Genomic DNA, 24,306 nt, shown 5'->3' with positions numbered 1-24,306 from the left:
TTTCAGGACAGTGTTAAACATTTGTGACATTAGCACTATTCTAAGCCATATTGCCATGTATGCCTTGACTAGTTACTGCCAATTCTATTTGATCTATTAATCTAGTTTTTATGAACTATTTCCTTGGGAGCTACATGCTGTGTGCAAGTATACCCTATGTTTGCAGAAATGTCTTATGTCTTATATATGGTCATTTCAGGTTAGGTTGATTTTGTTTTGGTAGAAAAAGCAGCAAATAACATTGAAATAAGGCAAAAGTTAATTGGTTCCATGTTATCCCATTTCTTCCATTTTATAAAGCTACACTGGAGCTTAAAAAACAAAAGAATAAGTTTCTTTTAGGATAGAGATTTTTTTTTTCTGTATGTTTTCCCAAAGATCTTCCTAATGCTTACAAGGCAGAGCAGTTGTGGAATAAGCAGGGTATTGACAAATAATATTGTCCTGACATACCATAACCTTGCAAAGAAGATGTTATACAGAGAACCACTAAAGACATTTTTGGCACACATACATGCCACATACAAATATATATCTCCATAACAAATAAACATGCACACACATAACAGTGCACACTTATATACTGTCTACTCTCTACTGTTCATTTTTACTAAACATTAGGTAGACAAATTATATGTATATAAAATTTGTATAATGTATAAATATAGCAATAGAACTAACACATGGATATTCTGTGTAGTATCTACATGATATTATATTCTGCTTTTTTTTCAACTAAACATTTTATTAAAAGCTTTCACCATACTTTTTGGAAAAAAATTCCAACTTTATGTTTATGTTTATTTTTACAGTTAGCTTTCAAACAAACCAAGAATTCATTTTCAAGTAATTCATTGCAACTGAGGAATATCAAAATGTAAAAGTAGAAATTTTGTTTTGGCCAAACAGATGTGAGTCCTGTCAAGATTCTTGTCTTTTATATGATTCAAATAACTTTTCCTTGCTCTCAGAGTCAGGGTAATTTGCTTGTCTGTATTTTATTTGAGAATAGTTACTAAATCTAACTTTAAATTCACTAAGTATTAGAAAGGTAATGTGTATTTCTTATTCCCTCTTGAATGAGATTCTTAATTTATATTTAAAGGGGTCAACATTTCAATGATTAGACTGTATGAAGTTTATCTTTACTGAGAACCACATTTGTTTTTTATTCAATATATTTAGCATTTTTCAACTCAAATTTCAACCACTACTCATAGCCTTTTGTTTTTTCTGAAGTGAGAAGTGGAGAGGCAGAGAGACAGACTCCTGCATGTGCCTGACTGGGATCCACCTGGCAAGCCCACTAGGGGGCAATGCTCTGCCCATCTAGGCTGTTGCTCCATTGCAACCAGAGCCATTCTAGTGCCTGAGGTGGAGGAGGCCATGGAGCCACCCTCAGCTCCCAGGCCAACTTTGCACCAATGGAGCCTTGACTGCAAGAGGGGAAGAGGGAGATAGTGAGAAAGGAGAGAAGGAGGGATAGAAAAGCAGATGAGTGCTTCTCCTATGTGCCCTGGCCAGGGATCAAACCCAGGACTTCCACACTCCAGGCCAATGCTCTACCACTGAGCCAACTGGCCAGGGCTCATAGCCTTTTTACTTAATGTTCAACACATTTACATTTTACTAGAAGGGCAAAAAGCAGTCTTTTCATTCATTACAAATTTAAAAATTTTGGATACCAGTACTATCCAGCTTCATTTCATGATTGAATGTGTATTGTGGCTGTACCTAATGGTTGTAGGTAAATGATATTTATGGAGCTCTCTGTTCTTGAAAAAGGAAAACAAAACTTTATTTTACTATTATTTCTGACAAAGAACAAGGCCAACAGATATTAAAACTTATGAAGTCCAGTTCCGTGTGAACTACCGTTGCATAAGGTTTCCTACAGGGAAAATACAATAGGTAAACAACTCTTTGGGTCCCATTTAATTTTTAAATGGCTGAGTGGAGTTCATTCAGCCTTTCTATTGCATTTCACAAGAGCAAGTTCACCACAGATTGAAACGTGATTGTTGCCTAAAAGAGGACACTTTTGAGATTTAGTAGCCCATGGGACCACGGGAACATGAGATCTGTTTATTGAGTTGCTCCTTCTCCCAGGAGTTTGGAATGGGGATTGCTTATTTTGAGAAGAGACCAAGACTTGCCTTTTTTTTTTTTTCTAAGAAGTCCCTGCTTTGCCAAGAAAATAAAATACAAGATAGCTTAACTCTACAGATAGAGAAATGGCCCTGTACCTACTATTGCTTCTAGCTCAAAAGGGTCTAAAAATCTTTTGAGATTTTCTTGCTTTTTAGGGAGAAAACACTTTTTTCTTTCTCTTCTGTCCTCTATTTTCCTTTTCATCCTCTGCACTACAGTTGCTGTGCTATGCTGTTAAGATCTTAACAGACACACTTTTTCTTTTGAGGTATTTAAAATATATCAATGACTTCATGGCATTTTTTCCCCTAAATATTTCATTTACATCTCTCATTTTCTTACATAAACACAATGCCATGAGCAGACCTGAAAATACTAATAGTAACATATAAAGTATATATATTTTAGCAAGACAGATACACAGAGGCAGATAGGCAGGGAGAGAGATGAAAAGCATCAACTTGTAGTTGCACCACTTAAGTTGTTCATTGATTGCTTCTCATATGTGCCTTGACTGGGGGGCTCCAGCCAAGCCAGTAACCCCTTGCTCATGCTAGCAACCTTGGGCTCAAACCAGCAATCTTTAGGCGCTCAAGTCAGCGACCATAGGGTTATGCTTATGATCTCATGTTCAAGCCAGCGATCCCACACTCAAGCTGGTGAGCCCACGCTCAAGCTGATGACCTCAGGGTTTTGAACCTGGGTCCTCAGTGTCCCAGGTCAACATTCTATCCACTGCATCATCTCCTGGTCAGGCACCGGTAGTAATATCTTAACATTATCTAATCCTCAAGTCATATTTACATTTCCCCAGTTAAAATAAATGTCTTTTGACCATTGGTTTATACAAACAAGGGTCCAAACAAGGTCCACACTTTGCAGTTAGATGTTATGTCTCTCAAGTCGCTTTTAATCTACTACTGACCCTCAGCCACAAATGTTTTACTTTCCTGCAAGGAAATCAGGTTCTGTTGTCTTGTGACATAGTTCACGTCCTAAATTGGACTGACAGCTTCTGAGTGTTTTGTCTTTTACTTGGTGTACTATTCCCTGTATTTCTGTATAAACCTGAAGTTAGACCAAAAGACCTGACTAGATTCAGGCTGTTTTTGGTGCCATGTACTGCTAATTGTATCACAAGACGCATATGTTATGGTTGTTATTGTTATTACCCCCACTTTTAATGTTGTTAAAAATGATCAGTGACTTCAGCCAGGAAATAACAACTCAGTCTCCCCCTCTCCTGTAAGTAATCTGTGGGATGATTTCTTAGTAAAACTGTTCTTCCCCATCAACATTTCATTCAATGGTTTAAGCATCCCTTGATCATTGTTGCATGTCCAATCAGAATTTTGTGTGTAAATAAAAAGTTAAGAACCCATCTTCATATATGTGTTTTTGTTTTGTTTTGTTTTGTTTTTTTGTATTTTTCTGAAGCTGAAAACGGGGAGAGACAGACAGACTCCCGCATGCGCCTGACCGGGATCCACCCGGCACGCCCACCAGGCCACGCTCTGCCCACCAGGGGGCGATGCTCTGCCCCTCTGGGGTGTCGCTCTGTTGCGACCAGAGCCACTCCAGTGCCTGGGGTAAAGGCCAAGGAGCCATCCCCAGTGTACCCGGGCCATCTTTGCTCCAATGGAGCCTCGCTGCGGGAGGGGAAGAGAGAGACAGAGACGAAGGAGAGGGGGAGGGGTGGAGAAGCAGATGGGCGCTTCTCCTGTGTGCCCTGGCCGGGAATCAAACCTGGGACTTCTGCATGCCAGGCCGACGCTCTACCACTGAGCCAACCGGCCAGGGCCTTCATATACGTTTTGATTTACCAAGTTTTAATTTTTGCGTCTGATTTAATCCCAACAATTTTGAGAGCTGTTGAGGGAAATGGGGGTTAGAGAGGTTGAACCGTTGGCCCCAGTCACGTTCACAGTGTGTCTCCAGAGTGGGATGCAGGCGCCTGTCCTCCAACCCTCTGCTTTACGGCGGTCTCCTGCTCTTCGGCTTCAAGGGCAGTTCGTGTCCAGCAGAGATCAAGTGAAAGAAAAGAAGTCTTGAAGGAGCAAAATTTATTTAGTAAAGCTTTAAATTAACAGTCTGTGATTTCTCTTAGAGCTGATCAGATTCGCCACTGAAATATATATTAAGACTTTTTCAAATTCCACGTGTTTTTATTGGATTGTGATAAATTCAGCAATCAGAATGCAGAATGTGCAAAAGCAGTACAGTTTTCAGGACTGAAATGTGATATGAATTTTATGAGATTTATTTTTTCTCTCTCATATCTTATATTTCGTGCTTCGTTGGCTGTATAATAAGATACCCTCTCTCTCCCAACTGAGATTTGCTACTTTCTGGTCAATAAACATTGACTGCTTTTTCCTTATATGTGATGCATACATGTAGGTTTATAACCCTTCTCATCCTGTTTCTTTGTATTTTCCACTATTTGCTCACATAATTCTTTAAATTGATTCTCTTGTCTTAAATTGACACCCTGGCTTAAATATAGATCTTAAAACATATTGCCTGTCCTAGTCTTATAAATGAAATCTGACATAAAAAGAAATGTTGGAATACTGAAAAAATATATATAGATACGTTCCAATTTTAGTAATAGATATTAAAATAAAGCTATATAAACTGATATCTTAAGGATTTTTTGTTTTAAAAAAGATTCATTGTAAGATCCCAATTAAAAATAAAGGTTTTTATAGCCTCTTGCTACTCAGAGTATATCTCACATGGACGTACAGAAGAGTCATTGCCTAGAGCCTTGGACATGCAGAATCCTCAGGCCCTGTGTATTTACAAGATCCCGGGTGATTGGTGTGCCCACGGACGTTTGAGAAGTAGCACTTCAATCCACGAAAACCTTCATTTGCAGAGTGTTCTGTAGGAGCCGCATTGAAGCTCAGCAATGTGAACAGCCTTCACTGGAAGTAAAATAAGCACTTCTCATTAGACTCTTCCCTCAATAGTCTAGTAAAAAGTGCTTACTTAAATAATGAAAAAGAGAGCAATGACATTTCTCATAATCCTAAATTTCACAAGAAACGAGATGGAACATGGCTACTTGGCTCATGTTAATTTTGAGACGAAAAGAGTAGGAGTATAAATCAGTAAATGTGATGTGGGTTTTAATACCAGTTGTGCTTTTCAGTAGTAGTGTGAGCTTGGGCAGTGTCTTAAATCTCTGCCTCAGTTTCCTCACCTTTGAGAATGATGGCTTTGACGATGGCAAGCCTTAGAGCACAGGGACCAAGTTCCATGGTCTCTAGAGTCAGACAGGCTAGTTCAGGTGCCAGCTCAGCCACCTGGGCTGAGTTCCTGAGCTTTTCAGAGCCTCACAGCTCCACACGTGCAGCAAGGAGAACCAGAGTGACATGTGAAGAAGAGAGAGTGTTGTGGACCTCAATTGTGTTTACTGGAAATGTCCTATCTTATAAGCTATAGGATATATACTTGGATGTTTCAGATATTACTCTTTGTATATGTATATCTTCTGTATAGATGTGTTATGTATGTGTGTCTATATACACATATATGAAATTTTTATAGCTTTAATAAAGGAAACATATTTATTAAATATGATCATTGAAAGGATGAAATAAGATAATGCAAAATCCTTAATACACTTTGTATCTGTCACCTTTTTATAATAAATGCTTGGCTAAATGCTAAGGATTAGTAAGAGCCCTTTCACAAGTTTGTTTTTTTTTTTCTTGTTTCAATAACTTTTTAGCTCTTAATTTTTTGAAAAAGTATTTGTGAAGGTGAAAATACCCATGTATGTGAAAGAAAGAAATGCTTACAGTTTTAACTTTTAAAACTCAGATTAACTTTGTACTTGGTAGTATTGCATTTTTGGGACTCTAGAGAGAAAAGCCAGTATTGAATTACATTTATCTAATAATGGTGATATGCTTTTGTAAACTTGGGACCAAGATCGGGAAATATAGCACGCTGTAGGGACAGGAAAGATTTCTCCCACTTATCGTCACCTTCACAAATGCAGCTTGTACAACATCCTGACACTATTAGGAAAGGTCAGCAGCCACTTTTCTCTGACTTCCGTATCCTAAGCATCTATTCAGCAGAGATAAAACAGTTGTCTTAGACTTGTTTTGCTGTACAAATTTTTTTTCTTTTAATCTGTAAGGTTATGAAGCTTCTTCTCATCCACATGTGTCAAATTTGTTGTAATACCACCAAACACTTGTTATTAACTTAATAACAACAGTGTGAAAAATCTTGGTTTTGAATATCAGAATCATACAGTACAATTCCAGTATTGTTCTTAGAACTGTAAAGGCCGAAGAACACTTCTCCATATGCAATCTTTAATCCTAGAAGCCCTGTTATGCCATCTCTGTGTGTCCCACTTTCGGAGCCTGGCCCAGGGACTGGCCAGTAGGTGCCACAGGACACAACTCACTCATGATGCCCATTGAGGAAAGAGTTCATTGAGAATATTGCAGACTCTCCCCTAGTAGAGCTCCACTGTGCCCTGCAAGGGCTTTGCAATGTCGTGTAGTGCAGAAAAAGGTAGGATTCTGCAGGCTTATTATCTGCAACTTTCCTTTGGAGTGGAGGGCTTGACCTCCGTAAAACTAAGGATTTAGGAGTCCACAGTGCCCACTTTGGGAGAGGCTGGCTTAGCAACAAGTGGGCCCGAGGTGAATAGCAGGGGATCCGTTCTAATTAGACTACCCGACAATCCAAAGCACTTAACAGAGACTCCTTCATCTTTACTACACCCACTTATGACTGGTCATTTTAAAGATGAGGAAAATTGATATACACTAAGTGGGTAACTTTGTAAGCTCACAGAACTGATAGATGATGAAATTCGGATGAAGTTATCTAATTCAAAGTCTTGATACTTTAATATGTGTAATATTTTTAAATAAAAATACCAATTAAAATGTATTGCATTATTACTGTTCATTAGCCTCTATGCTCAATACTCGACTACCATGATCTCCTTAAATGCTCATGATAACCCTGTGAGTTGGGCACTCTCATCTTCTATGTTACAGATGATAAGTTGAAGCTTGGAGAGGTAAAGGGACACCAGTGCTGCAGAGTACTGGGCAAGGCTGTGCAGGAATCCAGTGTGACAACCATCATTGCTGTCAACTTTCCAAGTATATGAAATAATTTATAAAATTAGAAAAACAAGAGGTGTGCAAACCCTTTTCCCCACACTCACAACCCTTTCAGTAGAAATCACTAGACTGGAGTGTGACTTCCAGAGTTTTAACTGATTTTACTTATAGCACATTAAAGAATAGCATTCAACTAGATTTTGAGATTTTTTTCCATTGCATGTACCTTGTACTTGTTAATATATTAATATTAAAATTATTGATGTCTTTGTGCAGTGATGGAAACAGCTCACATTATGTAGAGAGTTGTAGATACTAGGACCTCTTGAAATGATTTGTTCCATTTTTGTACATTCAAACTGATTTAAGTCATTTTTTTAGGCTGGTAGGAAACACTGTGTTAAGAGTTTACATGGAGAGACTTTTGAAAATAAGTCCATTGTGTTTTCTTTCCTTTTAGTTTACTTTGAAATGTCTTTTATCTGCTGAGGCAAAGGTATCATCTTCATTAGACAATTAGTCATATCATCAGCACCGATTTTCTTTGTGGTGAGAATAAGGTTTAAAGAGATTCTGAACAGTTTTCAGAACATAGCCCTGTGTTTCTAGTCCATAACTAACTTCTTTCAGCACAGTATTATTCATTTTCCTTTCAGGAACACTGACGATGTTGAGTAACTGAAGTTTTATCATTATAATTTCTGACTCTTCACTTTCACACAGCCACTTAGCCCTCTGCCCTTGCATCTCCATTCCTTTCCAGGCAACACACACAGGAAAGAAGTGAAGCACCATGGGAGAAGAGCCTAGTTCAGAAGAGGGTATGGCTGACAATGAAATTAGCAATACCTGGGGAAATCTGTTTGCCTTACCATCATACAAAGAGCTCTGAAGTAATTGCAAGCTCCCCTTTGTGGGTGAAAAGATTGTAGTCATTAGGAGCTCACTTGATCTCAGACATGGGAAAAAATTTTCTCACACCCACACATGAATGATTGTGTATGTGTTGAGACCTGTTGTAACTTATTAGAGGCACAAGGATCGAGCTAATAAAATCATGTTTCTAGAAATGTTTTCACTTCTGTTGTACGTTAGAGCCCTGTTGCCCAAGTTGCAGGGGTGACTTATTAGTAGGCAATAAAATCAGTTCAGTTGGCACTCCCAGCATGTTTTTAATTAAAAAATAAAATGAACAGAGTAGGAAATATCATAGTGCATTACATATAATAACAAGAATTAAACATTTGACTTTGTTATTTATGCATGTGTATATATATGGTTATTTAGGTTGAAATGAAAATCTATATTCTAACTATGGGTCTTAATTAAAAAAAGTTTGAAGGCTTCTATCTTATTTTAGGGACTAGTTAATAATTAACCTTAAAGATATATTTCCACTATTCTTTTTACTTCATCCAAATTCTTTTCAAACTGGTGCAATTCAGTGAAAAGTTTCTCTTAATGCCTAAATTATGCTTTGTAGCATTGCAGAACTTAGTCTGTTCCAGGTATATCTTCATTTCACTTTTCTGTTAATGAAACATGATTTCTTATCAAAAGGAAATAGTCTTTTAAGGAAGTTATTGTTTTTCTTTCCTAGTGGGTGGAATTACAGTAGACTAAATAAATGGCTGACTCGTGTAGACAAGCATCTAGGATTTGTTCTAAGCTTATTTTAAAAATATCTTCTATACCTATACTTCCCAAATAGCTGATGTTAAAGTCTGCGAGGTAGAGGTGCATCTATTCCTTTAAGGTATTTGGAGAATGGATATTGAGTCCCTGCCTCTGTTTTTGGACCTGTCACTCTACTCTCAGGAATGACTCATTAATATACCTCTCCCCTTGACAGTGAGCAACTTCAAATGGAAACTACATTATACCAACTCCCTAGCTATTTATCGAGCTGGTTTTTAATGACAATTTGGATATTGTGCTTTACAGAGACTTGTTCCAGTCTATACCTTAAGGCTAATAATGCTCAAAGTAGCCTTTAATGTTATAAAAAACATTAAGTGAATTTGGTACTTTTAATTATTTTATGTATATATAATGTTTTATAATGTAGAAAAGTTAGAAAATAAATGTATAAATAAAATTAAAATCACTTAATATCCCAGGCCATAGAAGTAAACACTTTAAGCATATTTTCCCTTCACATCAATGTGTGTACTTCGCATTGTTTTAAAATGAAAGGCTTCTGCAAAAGCGTCCGCCCAGGTGCCTCCCTCTTCTGTTGCCTGTCTGCCATGGCCCCAACCTGAAAGCCATGTGACATGGGTACTTCAACCCTGATGTTGCCTATCCAGTTTTATATTTGAAAGTTGTTTTGAGGAAATGATTGGTCTGTCTCACAAACCAGCTTTGGCTCTGAGCAAAGCCCAGGATATAAGCCCACCATGAGGGACTACCCTTCAAATTCGATAGTCTGGAGGAACTTTCAGCCTAAGGAGAGGAGGAAATGATACATAGTTTAGTCATCATATGCTTTGGCAATTAAGTTACAGTTCAAGGAAATATAAAAGATAAACATTGTTTGGTAGCCACTTTTGAAGAGTAGACAAACTCCCTGTGGTGAAGCTTCTTCCTTCCCCCTGCTTTCCCCTCCTTTCCACGTCCTCTCCCCTTTGATGTTAGGTGGGTGGCAGTGTGACGGAGCTGTCACCTCGAGCTACTGCATCACTGTGACTCACTGCCCACCAGTCTTCCCAACACCATGTGGAGCGTAATCATGAAAGCAAGATTGTATTTTTTCCCTTAAAGATTGACCTTTATTTGTTTTTGTTTTTATTTTAATTTTTAAAAAACCTCATGAACCCTCATCATCCAACTACAGCAACCATCAATATTTCCCCATCCTTTCCCCCTAATGTGCTCCCCATTTTTCTGCTGAACATTTTTGGATACAAATCCCAGATCTCGTGTTATCATGTTATTTTAGCCCTACATATATCATTAGGCATCCCTTAAAAATGACTTTTTTCTTAGCTACCTTTAATATCATTATTGCATCTAATAAAGTGAATAGTACTTCCCTGATATTATTTAATACCCCAATTATCTTTTTTAAATGGTTTTGTAAGACAGGTTTTTCAAATCAGAATCCAAACAAGATTCACTTGGTTGTTGGGGTTCTTAAGCTTTCTTTAGTCTAGAATAGACACTTTTAAAATGTCTATTCATACAATTCATTGTTGAAGAAACTGAGTCACTTACACCTAGAATCTCACAACCTGAATTTGGCGAATGGCTTCTCCATGGTGTCAATCAACTTGTGTCTCCACCCCTTGCATTTTCTACAGACTGAAGACAGACTTAAAGGCTTAATGAGATTCAGAGTCAATTATTTATTCATATGTTTTGATTTTTGCAATAGCATTTCATATGTGTTGGTGCGCAGAGCACATTTTACCTATCAGGAGATACATACTATTTGTTTGTGTCACTTGTAGTCATGGTGAAATCTGTCAGTAAGTTTAGACGGTGACATACCTGATATTTTCATGTTAAATTTCTTCCTCCATGTTCTATCTATTGGTTTTCTCTCCGGGTAGACCACTGCCAGGGTCAGTTATTAGAAAACTATTTATTTTAATAGGAAAATGTTATGAAATTATCTAAAGGGAGATTCAATAGGACAGCAGTGAGGGTGGTTTTCCAAGATTAAACACAAATGCACATATGTTAGAAAAGCAAATAAAGAGGTGAGACAAAAAGTTTTTAAAATTCTAAAGCTATTGTTAGCTCATCTGGGAACTGTAGTCTGGGTCCACCATCAATCGGTTGAGTGGCCTTAAGGAACATCTATCTACATTTTGTTTTCTAATCTGTAAACTGGGATGTATATTATGAAGTCCCTGCAGGTTCAATACCCTATGCTCCTTTAGACAAATGGAAAAAACTTGGATAATAGGTTTGGAATGGAGATTTTTAGAATAAACATGGTCTCTTTTATTGGTTGTCATCATATAGACCTATCTTTTTGATGCAAATTTGTATAAATATTCAGTTAAAATAATTTAAATAGAAGTCATACAAGATAACAAGTTACAAAGAATATAGAAAGTTATAAAATAGAAAATAAAAGCCCTTTCATTTTCACCCACTTCATTTTGCCCCTTTGCCAAACTTAACCAGCCTGACAGATTTTTTTTCAAGTATTTAATCAACCTTTTTATTCTAAGATAACTGTGGATTATGTGAAGTTGTGCTACAGAGCAGTGGTCCCCAACCCCTGGGCTGCTGACCGGTACTGGTCCGTGGGCCATTTGGTACCGGTTTGCAGAAAAAGAATAAATAATTTACATTATTTCCGTTTTATTTATATTTAAGTCTGAATGATGTTTTATTTTTTAAAAAATGACCAGATTCCCTCTGTTACATCCATCTAAGACTCACTCTTGACGCTTGTCTCGGTCACGTGATACATTTATCCATCCCACCCTAAAGGCCGGTCAGTGAAAATATTTTCTGACGTTAAACCAGTCTGTGGCCCAAAAAAGGTTGGGGACCACTGTTACAGAGAGATGCTGCCAGCCCTTTACCTAGTTTTACCCAGCGATAACATCTTGTAAAACTACAGCGTAAGATCACAGCCAAGATATTGACATTGATACACAAGATAAGGAACATGAACTGAAGATTTTAAATACCTTTTGTCTTCTTCCTTGTCAGGGATTTTCAGTTAGAGTTAGGCTATAGGAGTTACACTGCCTGAGCGTCAGGCTGAGACCATGGGAATAGTGCTCCTTATGGCTTTCTCTTGCATGTATCTGCCTCATTCATTTTCTCTCCACAGCAGTTTTTCATTTTCCCCTTTGGCATATTTCTAGGCCCCCCCCCTCCAGCTTTATTGAGATATAACTGACATATGACACTGTGTAAGTTCAAATCTACAATGTGTTGATTTGATACATTTATATATTGTGAAATTATTTCTATTGCCTCACATAATTACTGTGTGTGTGTGTGTGTGTGTGTGGTGAGAACATTTAAAATCTTTTTTTTTTTTTTAGAAACTTTCAATTATATTATACATCATGAACTATCTCTAGTTTTTGAAGTCATCAGAACTGTGGGGAAAAAGTAGGGTAAAAATTCCTGATGTAGTTCAAACCCTGGAATAAATTTATCTATCGTATTAGTATTTGCTGCAGAAGACTCCGTAAATAGTCTACTTCCATAGGCAAGTGTGAAATTACAACTTCTGGTGACAGTTTGCTTTGTAATAAATTAGTACAGTGCCCTGGCCGGTTAGCTCAGTGGTAGAGCGTCGGCCTGGCGTGCAGAAATCCCAGGTTCGATTCCCGGCCAGGGCACACAGGAGAAGCGCCCATCTGCTTCTCCACCCCTCCCCCTCTCCTTCCTTTCTGCCTCTCTCATCCCCTCCCGCAGCGAGGCTCCATTGGAGCAAAGATGGCCTCTGCCCTAGGCGCTAGAGTGGCTCTGGTCGCGACAGAGCGACACTCCGGAGGGGCAGAGCATCGCCCCCTGGTGGGCAGAGCGTTGACCCCTGGTGGGCGTGCCGGGTGGATCCCGGTCAGGCACATGCAGGAGTCTGTCTGACTGTCTCTCCCCGTTTCCAGCTTCAGAAAAATACAAATAAATAAATAAATAAATAAATAAATAAATAAATAAATTAGTACAGTGCAGTTCCTTTCAGGTTTTTTTCTTTTCTTTTTCTTTTTTTTGCTTCAGAACAAAGACTCAGAATTTTATTTTGCTAGTTGTGGAAAAGGATCAAAGAGGCACATATCCCCCACACAGAGTAATAATGAGAGGGGTGAAGCCTTACACTCACTCACAGTCTTCCTATCTTAGTGGTTGAAATGAGTTTCCTCTTGGCTTTAGAGTAGAAGTGGTGGGAAGAAATATAATTACGGGGTTGAACAAAAGTGACACCCTGAAATTTCCTTTGTCATGACATGTCAGTCACTTAAATTTAGAATACAATAATCCCATGTAGGTTGATTCACATATAATCACTCCTCATTTTGTACTTAGCTGTGTTTTCCAGAAAAAGTTCTCACTAGTTCTTCTCTTATTAAAGCAGAATTTCATGATATTAAAAAAAAGAGGCATTTAAATGTTTACCAGGCGATATCTTGGTGGCTTAGTTGTGGGCATATCTATATGCACAATTATTGGTTTGTACACTAGTTACCCTGGTGTTACTCTATCTGAGTGCTCAAAACTAATGCTACCAAAGGTGGGTCAAGTCAAAAATGAGTGTCTAGGGCTGGTGGGGTGCTAGGGTGTTTGTCTCTTTTAATGGGGCAGCCACCATATCACTCACTAGTCCTGTGAGAATGCCTATTGAGATGGTTATCCTGTCTTCCAGTTAAAAGCAAAACAAAACACGAAACAACTATAAATTGGATTTTTAAAATGCCTTGATGGGCAGGCAAATCATTCAAATATTAAAATAAAACTCCATGCATTATGTACTTCTCCACCATATACTTCACTCGAGCATAATTTTCATTTAGTTCTCAACAGTCTTACTGCCAGAAAGCCCTAAAAATATAGCTGTCACCTCAAATTTAACAAACAAATTTAAAACCTTTGCCCCAAACCTGCTCGCTCTTCAAGCTTCCCTGTCTGCCTACAGTAGCCTCAGTGTGCCAATTATTTCTGAATTCATCATTTTAGTGTTTATTTCTCCTCTGTCTTTCCCACTACCATTAGTAAAAACCTGAGCCTGTTGACATTTTTCTTGTGACTTTTCTGGCTTTTCCTTTCTCTCCATCCCCTTTTTAGCGAGCCCATTTCCAGCCTCCGACTGCTCTTCTGACCTAGATTCTCCCCGCCTTCTAGTTCCCATCATTACTCAACCAGGTTGACCCACTTATTCAAATACCTCTTTTATTATGTCGCTTCTCAAAAACTTCTCTGGGTCCCTGTTTCCTACAATATAAATTTTATAACTTCTGCCTAGATGTCCAAGTTGCAGAGAGTAATTTCATCTTAGCTGTCCAGCTACATTTTCCTGGTGGTCCCTAACTCTGCCTTCTTAAAATCAACTCTCCCGCCAGCCACCCTCCTGGCCAGGGCTGCCCAGGATCTTGTGGGCATTTCTGGATAATGGGAGGGTCCTTTCTCTGCTCCTTGTCTGCTGAAGTGGGGTAGATTCTGGAGTTCTCTGCCCACCCCCCAGAATAATGCAGACATAGGCCTCCATTATTATTTTAGCTGCCAGAGGAAGTGGAATAGAGGATGCCTGCAAGTGAATCCTCCTCCAGTTTAGGAAAGAGGTGGGAGAAGGAAGATGGCTGCCTGGGCCTTTGGCTTCCCAGGATGCCCGAGTGGCAGCTTCGGTGGCGAGGCCTCGTTTTACTACCCGAGAGAGCGCTTCCTCCTAATGATTCCTGCTTTCTTGCCCTCCAGCTAAGGGTAGGAATTCTTGTTGTTGTTTTTTATGTGAAGGTGTGCTAACCATGGGCATTTTGCAATTTGAATACCCTGCCTGTAAGCTCATCTGCTTTGCAGCCCGCCCACTTCTGTATGCCATTAGATATTTGAGTGGTTAACTTGGTCACTTTAATCTACTGGGGCAACTTGTTGGTCCACTGATGACCTTTCCTATTCAGAGAAGTCTTAAGAAAACTTTGTTTTAGTAAAATAAAGATAACTCATTAAAATAGGTTCTTTCTCAACATCGGCATCAGCACGTTCTTAAAGCTGCTGGTATGGCACGTGGCATCTGGTGTTATAGTTATTTGAATATGTGCCTGTCTCCCATTGTCCTCTGGGTTCTAAGAAGCTGCCACTGTTGCCCTTCGTGTCTCTAACAGCATCAGGGCTGGTGTGTGGCAAGCACTCGATCCAGGACATCCTTGACTTTCTCCACTGATGCACCCTGAATCTACCAGGAGCCATCAGATCGATGCCTGTCATTAACTGAGATATGAATGTTGAACAATCATTCCCCAGCTAAATGGCAGGCTCTTCAGATCTTCTCAGCCTAAGTCTCAGATTCTATCGGCAACATAGGTTTTGCCTATATTATCTCATTTAATCAGTATCTCCCTGAAGTAAATAATATTATTTTCTTCATTGCACATTTTTACATGATATTGACTTGCTAATAGATAAAACCTCAAATGGCAAATCTGTGAATGCCAAGGGCCCACTGTGCAACTTTGGATGGGTAGATAGATGATTAAAGTAATATGATTAAATGATGTATTTGCTGATGATTTTCTGTTATAATATATGAAACATTTTGATCGACAGTGTTCAGAAGATTAAACTGGGAAATAAGAGATGAAATAACCTAAAATACCACTTAACTGTTTAATAATGCAATCTTATTTTTAATTTTTTTTTTTAAAGAAAAAATAAAATACATGACTTGAAAATTGTACTGGACTCTCTGTCAATTCTGATTAGGAATTAACTTCACTTCTTAAATCCTTTTTTCTTTAACAGGTGATGGCTGTGGGCACATAGTGACTTATGTGGACAGTGGCACCATGGCATCTAAGAATTATCCAAGGACTTACCCTAATCACACTACATGTGAAAAGACAATCACGGTACCAAAGGGGAAGAGATTGATCCTGAGGTTAGGAGACTTGGATATTGAGTCCCAGACCTGTGTTTCTGACTACCTTCTCCTCACCAGCAATTCCGATCAGTATGGTAAGAAAAGAGACCTAGATGTCTGTGTGCACGAAAAGACTTGCAGTTTGGTGGGTGCCGGGAGGGAAAATTGTGTGAATTTTAGTAAAATAGCCTGGGAACATTAGAAGAGAAACTTGCTTTTCATAAACTCTCAGGGTAGCTCACACGGTACATTTGCTTCGTAAGCTACAACAAAGACCTCTGAGGGGATGCTAGTGTCAGCGGGGTGTGCATGTCTCAGGAGCTTGGTTTATGTTTATATCTTGCTGGGAAGAGAATTGGAGATGTATGGCACTTGGTTAAACCATCTACAGTTCATTCATTCCTGTGACATGTATTTATTGAATAGTGATTATGCATTCAGGAGCTCTGTGAAGAGCTGGTCAGGAGATAGCAGTGAAAAATCCGAGTTCCGCCTTCCTGGAGCTTCCATTGGTGGGGCGGGAGGAAGGAAACTAAGCAGGTGCATCTATAGTGAGAGAGAGAGTGAGAAAGAAAAAGGAGAATAAGAAAAATAGGACATCCGGAGGTGAGATGGAGCCTGTTTTTGAGTTGTTTGCGCTACTTCAAATGGGATGGTCAGGAAAGCTTCTCCAATAAGGGGACATCTGAGCAGAGACTCGGATGGTGAGGGAACGGGCCGGGTCAGAGTGAGCAGAGACAGATGGTGAGGGAATGGACCGGGTCAGAGTGAGCAGAGACAGATGGTGAGGGATGGACCGGGTCAGAGTGAGCAGAGACTCAGATGGTGAGGGAATGGACCGGGTCAGAGTGAGCAGAGACAGATGGTGAGGGGATGGACCGGGTCAGAGTGAGCAGAGACAGATGGTGAGGAATGGACCGGGTCAGAGTGAGCAGAGACTCAGATGGTGAGGGAATGGACCGGGTCAGAGTGAGCAGAGACTCAGATGGTGAGGGGATGGACCGGGTCAGAGTGAGCAGAGACTCAGATGGTGAGGGGATGGACCGGGTCAGAGTGAGCAGAGACTCAGATGGTGAGGGAACGGACCAGGTCAGAGTGAGCAGAGACTCGGATGGTGAGGGAATGGACCGGGTCAGAGTGAGCAGAGACTCGGATGGTGAGGGAATGGACCGGGTCAGAGTGAGCAGAGACTCGGATGGTGAGGGAACGGACCGGGTCAGAGTGAGCAGAGACTCAGATGGTGAGGGAACGGGCCGGGTCAGAGTGAGCAGAGACTCAGATGGTGAGGGAACGGGCCGGGTCAGAGTGAGCAGAGACTCAGATGGTGAGGGAATGGACCGGGTCAGAGTGAGCAGAGACTCAGATGGTGAGGGAATGGACCAGGTCAGAGTGAGCAGAGACTGAGCAGAGACTCAGATGGTGAGGGAATGGACCGGGTCAGAGTGAGCAGAGACTCGGATGGTGAGGGAATGGACCGGGTCAGAGTGAGCAGAGACTCGGATGGTGAGGGAACGGACCGGGTCAGAGTGAGCAGAGACTCGGATGGTGAGGGGATGGACCGGGTCAGAGTGAGCAGAGACTCAGATGGTGAGGGGATGGACCGGGTCAGAGTGAGCAGAGACTCAGATGGTGAGGGGATGGACCGGGTCAGAGTGAGCAGAGACTCAGATGGTGAGGGGATGGACCGGGTCAGAGTGAGCAGAGACTCAGATGGTGAGGGAATGGACCGGGTCAGAGTGAGCAGAGACTCAGATGGTGAGGGAATGGACCGGGTCAGAGTGAGCAGAGACTCAGATGGTGAGGGGATGGACCGGGTCAGAGTGAGCAGAGACTCAGATGGTGAGGGAATGGACCGGGTCAGAGTGAGCAGAGACTCAGATGGTGAGGGGATGGACCGGGTCAGAGTGAGCAGAGACTCAGATGGTGAGGGAATGGGCCGGGTCAGAGTGAGCGGACCGGGTCAGAGTGAGCAGAGACTCAGATGGTGAGGGAACGGGCCGGGTCAGAGTGAGCAGAGACTCAGATGCTGAGGGAATGGACCAGGTCAGAGTGAGCAGAGACTGAGCAGAGACTCAGATGGTGAGGGGATGGACCGGGTCAGAGTGAGCAGAGACTCAGATGGTGAGGGGATGGACCGGGTCAGAGTGAGCAGAGACTCAGATGGTGAGGGACCGGGTCAGAGTGAGCAGAGACTCAGATGGTGAGGGAATGGACCGGGTCAGAGTGAGCAGAGACTCAGATGGTGAGGGAATGGACCGGGTCAGAGTGAGCAGAGACTCAGATGGTGAGGGAACGGGCCGGGTCAGAGTGAGCAGAGACTCAGATGGTGAGGGACTGGGTCAGAGTTTCCTGGATAAGGGAGCAGCAAATGCAAAGAACAGTTTCCAAAATAACCTTTTGAAATTAAGCTTTTGGTGCTTCGAGGTTAGCACATCAACATCTGAAATCACCATTAACAGAAACCCTACAATCCCAAAGCCAAAGAAACAGCTTGAATTTAGACCTCTTGAAAACAAAGACAAGATCTTATATACAGGTTCTTTTGAGATTAGAGATTTTATTTTAATTCTCTGTGAATCCAAATCCACAGATGGTATAGATTTTAGGTAAAATCTAGTCTGCCTGCTCACTCTGCAGTGCGCTTCTCAAGCACACAGCCTCCGAGGCTGTGGCGACATCGAGCCCAGGGTCGTTTCCTCTCTCCTGATGCCTCTGCCAGGTGGAGGTGCAGACCAGCCCTGAGACTCTTCAGAGGTCTAAACATCTCTAGGACCCATCAGGGGAAAAGAAAATCTAAGATCTCTTAGCCCTGAGAACATTTTGTCTATTTTGATGATGGTTGAATTCCTTTGACAGAGTAAATAAAGATGGTTGATTTTATATAATTATTTGTAATTTTTTAACTCTAGTTTGACTCAAATGGGAAAAATGAGAATTCCAGGGACACATAAGCCCCCTGGAAACACTTCCTGTTCAGATACCTCCGGTAATCGTATCTCAATTAGTTCATAGAGGCACTCTTCAGGGAATTCTCTCATCAGCCAGGAATTTTGTTCAGATTCAAAGAAGATTGAGTGTCAGAGCTCCAGTGTAAACTGTGAGGTAGTGTTGCCAGGCAGAAACCCCTCTTTCACACAGGCATGTCTGAGGAACATCTTCTTTCCCAAAAAATAAGCCGTGAATTCCAGCGGCTGAAAGAGCAGCGGAAGGATCGTTTGCTCACCTCTCAAGTAGAGAGGATCCAGAAAAGGCAGCCGATCTTCCCAAAGCAGGGCTGCAGGATGGGTGTGGCTTTCCCACACTGGAAATTTTCTTCATCACCTTTGGTCCATATTCACAAATACACAGGAAGTAGGAAAGGCATGGGATTAACCACATGTTAGGAGCTAGGTTACAAGGTGGTCACGGTCGTCCTTGGGGCACTGTTCTCACCACATTTCTAGATTCTTAAATTTTCAAGACTTAGACTCTTCAAAATGAGTAGTAAATTAAAACTTACTTGTAGCAGTAAAGCCAAGTAAATTAATTTTTCTCTTTAAATATTTTTACATACATTTTTTTTGTGTGTCTTAGAGATAAAATATAGGCTCATCATAGAAATAGACATAGTCAGTGTCTCTTGTATGCCAGGTACATGCTGGGCCCTTACATAGCTTTTTCTGGCATCCTTACATCCCCGGCAAGGTAAACATTAGCTCCTTTGCACAAAACTGCATCATAGTAACATCTGAGGAAAATGCTGAAGAGCACACAGCTAGATAGGGCTGAAAGGACGATTTATATTTGTCTCTGGCTCTGAGACATCTGTTTCCAGATGCCCTCTCTCTAGGTTCTGTCACCCAAAGGAAAACCACTACAAATTATATTTTTTCCAGGTGACCAACCCAATATTATATCTTATAGCAATTTTGTTTAAAATGCAGGTGTAATTACTATTTGTGGCGTGTTTTTAAGGTAAAATATTTAATGATGTTCAGAATTTGTTTTGTGTCTAAAGATTGCCTGATTAGTCATCCTGAGGCAGATCCAGCAGAGGATAGCAGAAATGAGCCGTAAAAGGAATACATGAAAAGAAAATTAGAATATTTCAATTCTGTAAGCATATTTTAAAAGAATTAAATGGCTTAGTGACATGTATCGTGTGTTCACATGCATATATCATATATGTTGCATGTATATATTTGTGTCTTTTGTAATTTTGAAGAGCATTCTGGGGGTAAGTCACTTATTCATATATGTGGAGTACTTCTAATACTTAATCCAGTGACTCAAATATAGTATTCAGAGAATAAATTATTTTTTAAAAGTTTATCAATAAGTTCAAAGACAAGAAACCATTTAAGTAAAACAAGTTATAGTTACTTAAAATAGCTAATTTTAAAAAGACTGTTAACCTAGAAAGCTGCTTATGATATAGTGTTAGGTAAAATATGAATATACAGTAATGTTGTAATGATAGAAAAAGCCTTTGAGTAAAATAAGTTGGAGCATAACTATAGCAAAATACTTCAGGACTAGTAGGACTTCAGAGGGTTTAACTATTGGTATTATGTCTTCTCATTATTTTCAATTCCCTCTTTAATAAATGTAATAAATGTATTTTTTTTGTTTTGTTTTTCCGTATTTTTCTGAAGCTGGAAACGGGGAGGCAGTCAGACAGACCCTTGCATGCACCCGACTGGAATCCACCCGGCACGCCCACCAGGGGGCGATGCTCTGCCCATCTGGGGCATTGCTCTGTTGCAACCAGAGCTACCCTAGCACCTGAGGCAGAGGCCACAGAGCCATCCTCAGAGCCCGGGCCAACTTTGCTCCAATGGAGCCTTGACTGCGGGAAGGGAAGAGAGAGACAGAGAGGAAGGAGAGGGGGAGGGGTGGAGAAGCAGACGGGCGCTTCTCCTGTGTGTCCTGGCCAGGAATCGAACCCGGGACTCCCACACGCCAGGCCGATGCTCTACCACTGAGCCAACCGGCTAGGGCCAATAAATGTATATCTCTTAATTAAAACAAAAAACAAAAACAAATAGACTTCCTTGGACCAAAACCACTAACTCGACATGTATTTTAACATAGTTAAAAAAGTCCCCTGGTCAGTTAGAACTTTCCCGAGGAAGGCAGGCATCCACAAGAAGGAGTAAGTGCTTTGTGGTCCTGCACTGAGCTCAGGGAGTGGGCATTCCTGGGGCTGGTGCCCAGCTCGGTGGGAGGGTGGGAGGTCCCTCTGCAGCCAGCTTGGCCACAGGAGCTGGCATGACTGCGGAGGGAGGGCCCCAGTGTCAATGCAGGGCCCCAGGGACCCACAGCTTTATTTCCTGGGCCGGTGGTAGACGGGATCCCTGCTGAAGTGTGGCAGAGGGAGCTGAAGTTCTGGAATACCTCCTGAAGTTCTGGTATTTGATGGCTCTGACGATTACATGTATGGCTGAAACAGCTGAATAATTTTAGTTTATCCAGCTCAGTATTTTTCATGAACTAGTTAATTGCTAAAACTCATGGCCAGGGGATTTTAAGACTCATTACTATCAGACTTTTGAATATGCAGTGAATGTTCTGGAAAAGGATAATGTTTTCTGGCATCGGTGTTTGTAAGCTCTGCCAGGAGCAGACCGACTTGGAATGTGATTGCATTGACCATTGTCAGTGTGCTGAAGTTTTACAGTTTTAATCATTATTCAGTTCTTTCTCAATGGTTCACTCCATGACAGTTGTTTGAACTGTTTGGCTCATATACTTGGGGCACTTTTTATGATCCACATTTGTGGTAGCAAAATGCACTCGAAGCATTTTGTGTCTCCACCAACATTAACAGTTATCAAGCAAAATACACAATTGATCTCATTGATGTTCAAAGGCCTGATACATACAAGATGGGGTTTTTATATATCTGTTTGTTGTGTCTTATAATTCTGGCTGATGTTTCAGGTTCAAGCATCAATTAAAAGAATGAACTCATTTATCTATGGTTGAGTTAAGACACTGACTCTCCCTTTTAAAATACCCTTGAAATAGCCAGACTTTATCAGCAGCAGAGTTGATAAAGTGAAGTGTATCAACCTTATGTTAGCAAATACATTTTTCATGAACAAAATATAAGTTTTTACAGATATTTTTTAAAACAAAATTTTGTGAACTTATTTAAAATTTTTGGATATAAAATATGCATACTGATTTTCAAGATCAAAATATATGCTAATATCCTAGCTAAAGAATTCTTTAAGAAGTATCATACTTTTCTTAGTAGAGATTGTTTTCACTACAACTAAAGAATTTCTGGGGTTTTGTTGGAGACCAAAGTAATTTAAGTAACTGAGACTTCCCTTCAAAAGAAACACTAATGCCCCTTTTCTTGTGTAGGATCCAATCCAGGATCACGAAGCATTTAATTGTCATGACTCCTCAATCTTATTTAACCTAAGATGGTTCCTTAATCTTTCTTTGTCTCTTGTACCTTTTTAAAGAATACTAATCAGCTATTTTGTAGAATGTAAGCTGATTGGTGGTGGTTTGATGTTCCCTCATGATTAAATTCAGACTGAGCATTTTTGGCAAACATACTGCTATTAGTTTTTAAAGTGATCTTTAAAGTCTTGTTTACATTAATCTCCAACACTGGGCACTGTGAGGTCATATATCCCACCAGGAATAACAGCTAAATCTGCAACACATTTCTTTTTTTTTTTTTTTTTTGGTATTTTTCTGAAGCTAGAAACGGGGGAAGACAGTCAGACAGACTCCCGCATGTGCCCGACCGGGATCCACCCGGCACACCCTCCAGGGGCGATGCTCTGCCCACCAGGGGGCGATGCTCTGCCCCGACCAGAGCCACTCTAGCGCCTGGGGCAGAGGCCAAGGAGCCATCCCCAGCGCCCGGGCCATCTTTGCTCCAATGGAGCCTTGGCTGCGGGAGGGGAAGAGAGAGACAGAGAGGAAGGAGAGGGGGAGGGGTGGAGAAGCAGATGGGCGCTTCTCCTGTGTGCCCTGGCCAGGAATCGAACCCGGGACTTCTGCACGCCAGGCTGACGCTCTACCACTGAGCCAACCGGCCAGGGCCTGCAACACATTTCTTTGCTTCCTTTCCCGCTGCCTTTGTCAGGTGAACTCCTTTTTTGCACTCAAAACTGCGTTCCTTGAGATTATTTCTAGTCTTTCTCAAACAGTTCTCTGCTGTTCAGAGAGGACAGCGTAATAGCAGGCTTTGAAAGGATTCAAATAGAAGACCACACCTTGTTTTCAGAGGACAGTTTTGGAAAAGCAGCTCATCTTACCTTTTGGACACATAAGGCCACAGGTGCTTGACTAAAGTCGCCAGAGCTATTCGAGGGCTGAACAAATTTACTTCTAAACCTGGAATTTGAAGATTCAAACAAGGTGTCTATTTCAGTAACATCTCTTTTAAATTTGAAATCGTGGAGTACTGCAGTTCCGATTGCTGCTTTGGTGCTGAGACTCGGGTTAGTTATGTAAAACATTAAACTATGTTTAAGTTGGAAGGAAATGGGTGCTGATTCAGGCATTGTGTCATACTAACATACCTAAATGTAAAATATGGGGGGAAAAAAGATTTAACATTGTTCTAGTTATGACACTGAAGAGGAAAGGCTGTGAATTCATACCGAAGACCATTCTTCTCAACTCGAAAGCTCTCCAGTGATCCTGTCCCCTGGACTAGCCATCTGGTCACATTCCATTTCCAGTTTGCTGACCACAAAGGACGTAGAGATTTGAGTTCACTCGGGTTTGTTTCTGCCACTGCTGATACCTGGGACTCCTGAGGGATTGTCATTTCTGTTTTCCTGATATTTCAAGAAGACTGACTGGGTCCCTGTTTTCCCCTGAAAGCTGATCTTCCCCCAGTGGGTGGAGGTTGGGGTTGTTCCTGGACCCCTTGAAAACCTGCTGGAGGAGTTTCAGTGGGAACCTGGTACTTGACTCCTCGGGATTCAAAAGACTTGTTCTGATGGAATTTCCTAGACTTCCCACCTGCTCGCTGAGGCCAGTAAAACCAGGCTGGCCTTCAGAATGGGAAGATTAACAATTTGTTTCTGTCTAGACTTTTTTTTTTTTTACTTGTGTTTGATAATGTAGACTCTGGAATTAGACTTCCTGGCTTCAAATTTCTGCCTTAGTGCTTTTTTGAAATTGTTTGTTCTTGAGTAAATCACTTAAATCATCTTTCTATATCTCCATTTTCAAATCTTTAAAATGGGTGAAATAATAGTATATACCCTATGTGGGTGTTTGAGACATGGATGGATGGATGGATGAGTGGGTGGATAGATAGATAGATAGATAGATAGATAGATAGATAGATAGATAGATAGATAGATAAATAGATAGAGGTCTAGACTGTAAAAGAATGATGCTTGCCCAGTCAGTAATGAGCACGCAGTACACGTTAGCCAGCATCATCACTCCTCTCCCTCCTCTGCCCCCCCCTCCCTCTGTCGTTCTCAGTTGTCTGGCACACAGTTTATTCTTTTTTTGTTGTTGTTTGTTTGTTTT

General features: G+C 40.8%; 1 protein-coding gene across 2 annotated transcripts in view; it reads left to right on the top strand.

The window, feature by feature from the left end:
* Positions 1 to 24,306, top strand: part of DCBLD1 (discoidin, CUB and LCCL domain containing 1) — a 72,330-nt gene that overhangs the window by 8,897 nt on the left and 39,127 nt on the right. For both annotated transcript variants that reach the window (XM_066373384.1, XM_066373385.1), the window contains exon 2: positions 15,687 to 15,899. In XM_066373384.1, the coding sequence (XP_066229481.1) occupies positions 15,687 to 15,899 (213 nt within the window). The remainder of the gene's footprint in view (positions 1 to 15,686; positions 15,900 to 24,306) is intronic.

This window comes from Saccopteryx leptura, chromosome 3, assembly GCF_036850995.1.
Source record: "Saccopteryx leptura isolate mSacLep1 chromosome 3, mSacLep1_pri_phased_curated, whole genome shotgun sequence".
Taxonomy (NCBI): domain Eukaryota; kingdom Metazoa; phylum Chordata; class Mammalia; order Chiroptera; family Emballonuridae; genus Saccopteryx; species Saccopteryx leptura.
The sequence above is the reverse complement of the archived record's forward strand: the minus strand, read 5'-3'. Positions and strand labels throughout refer to the sequence as shown.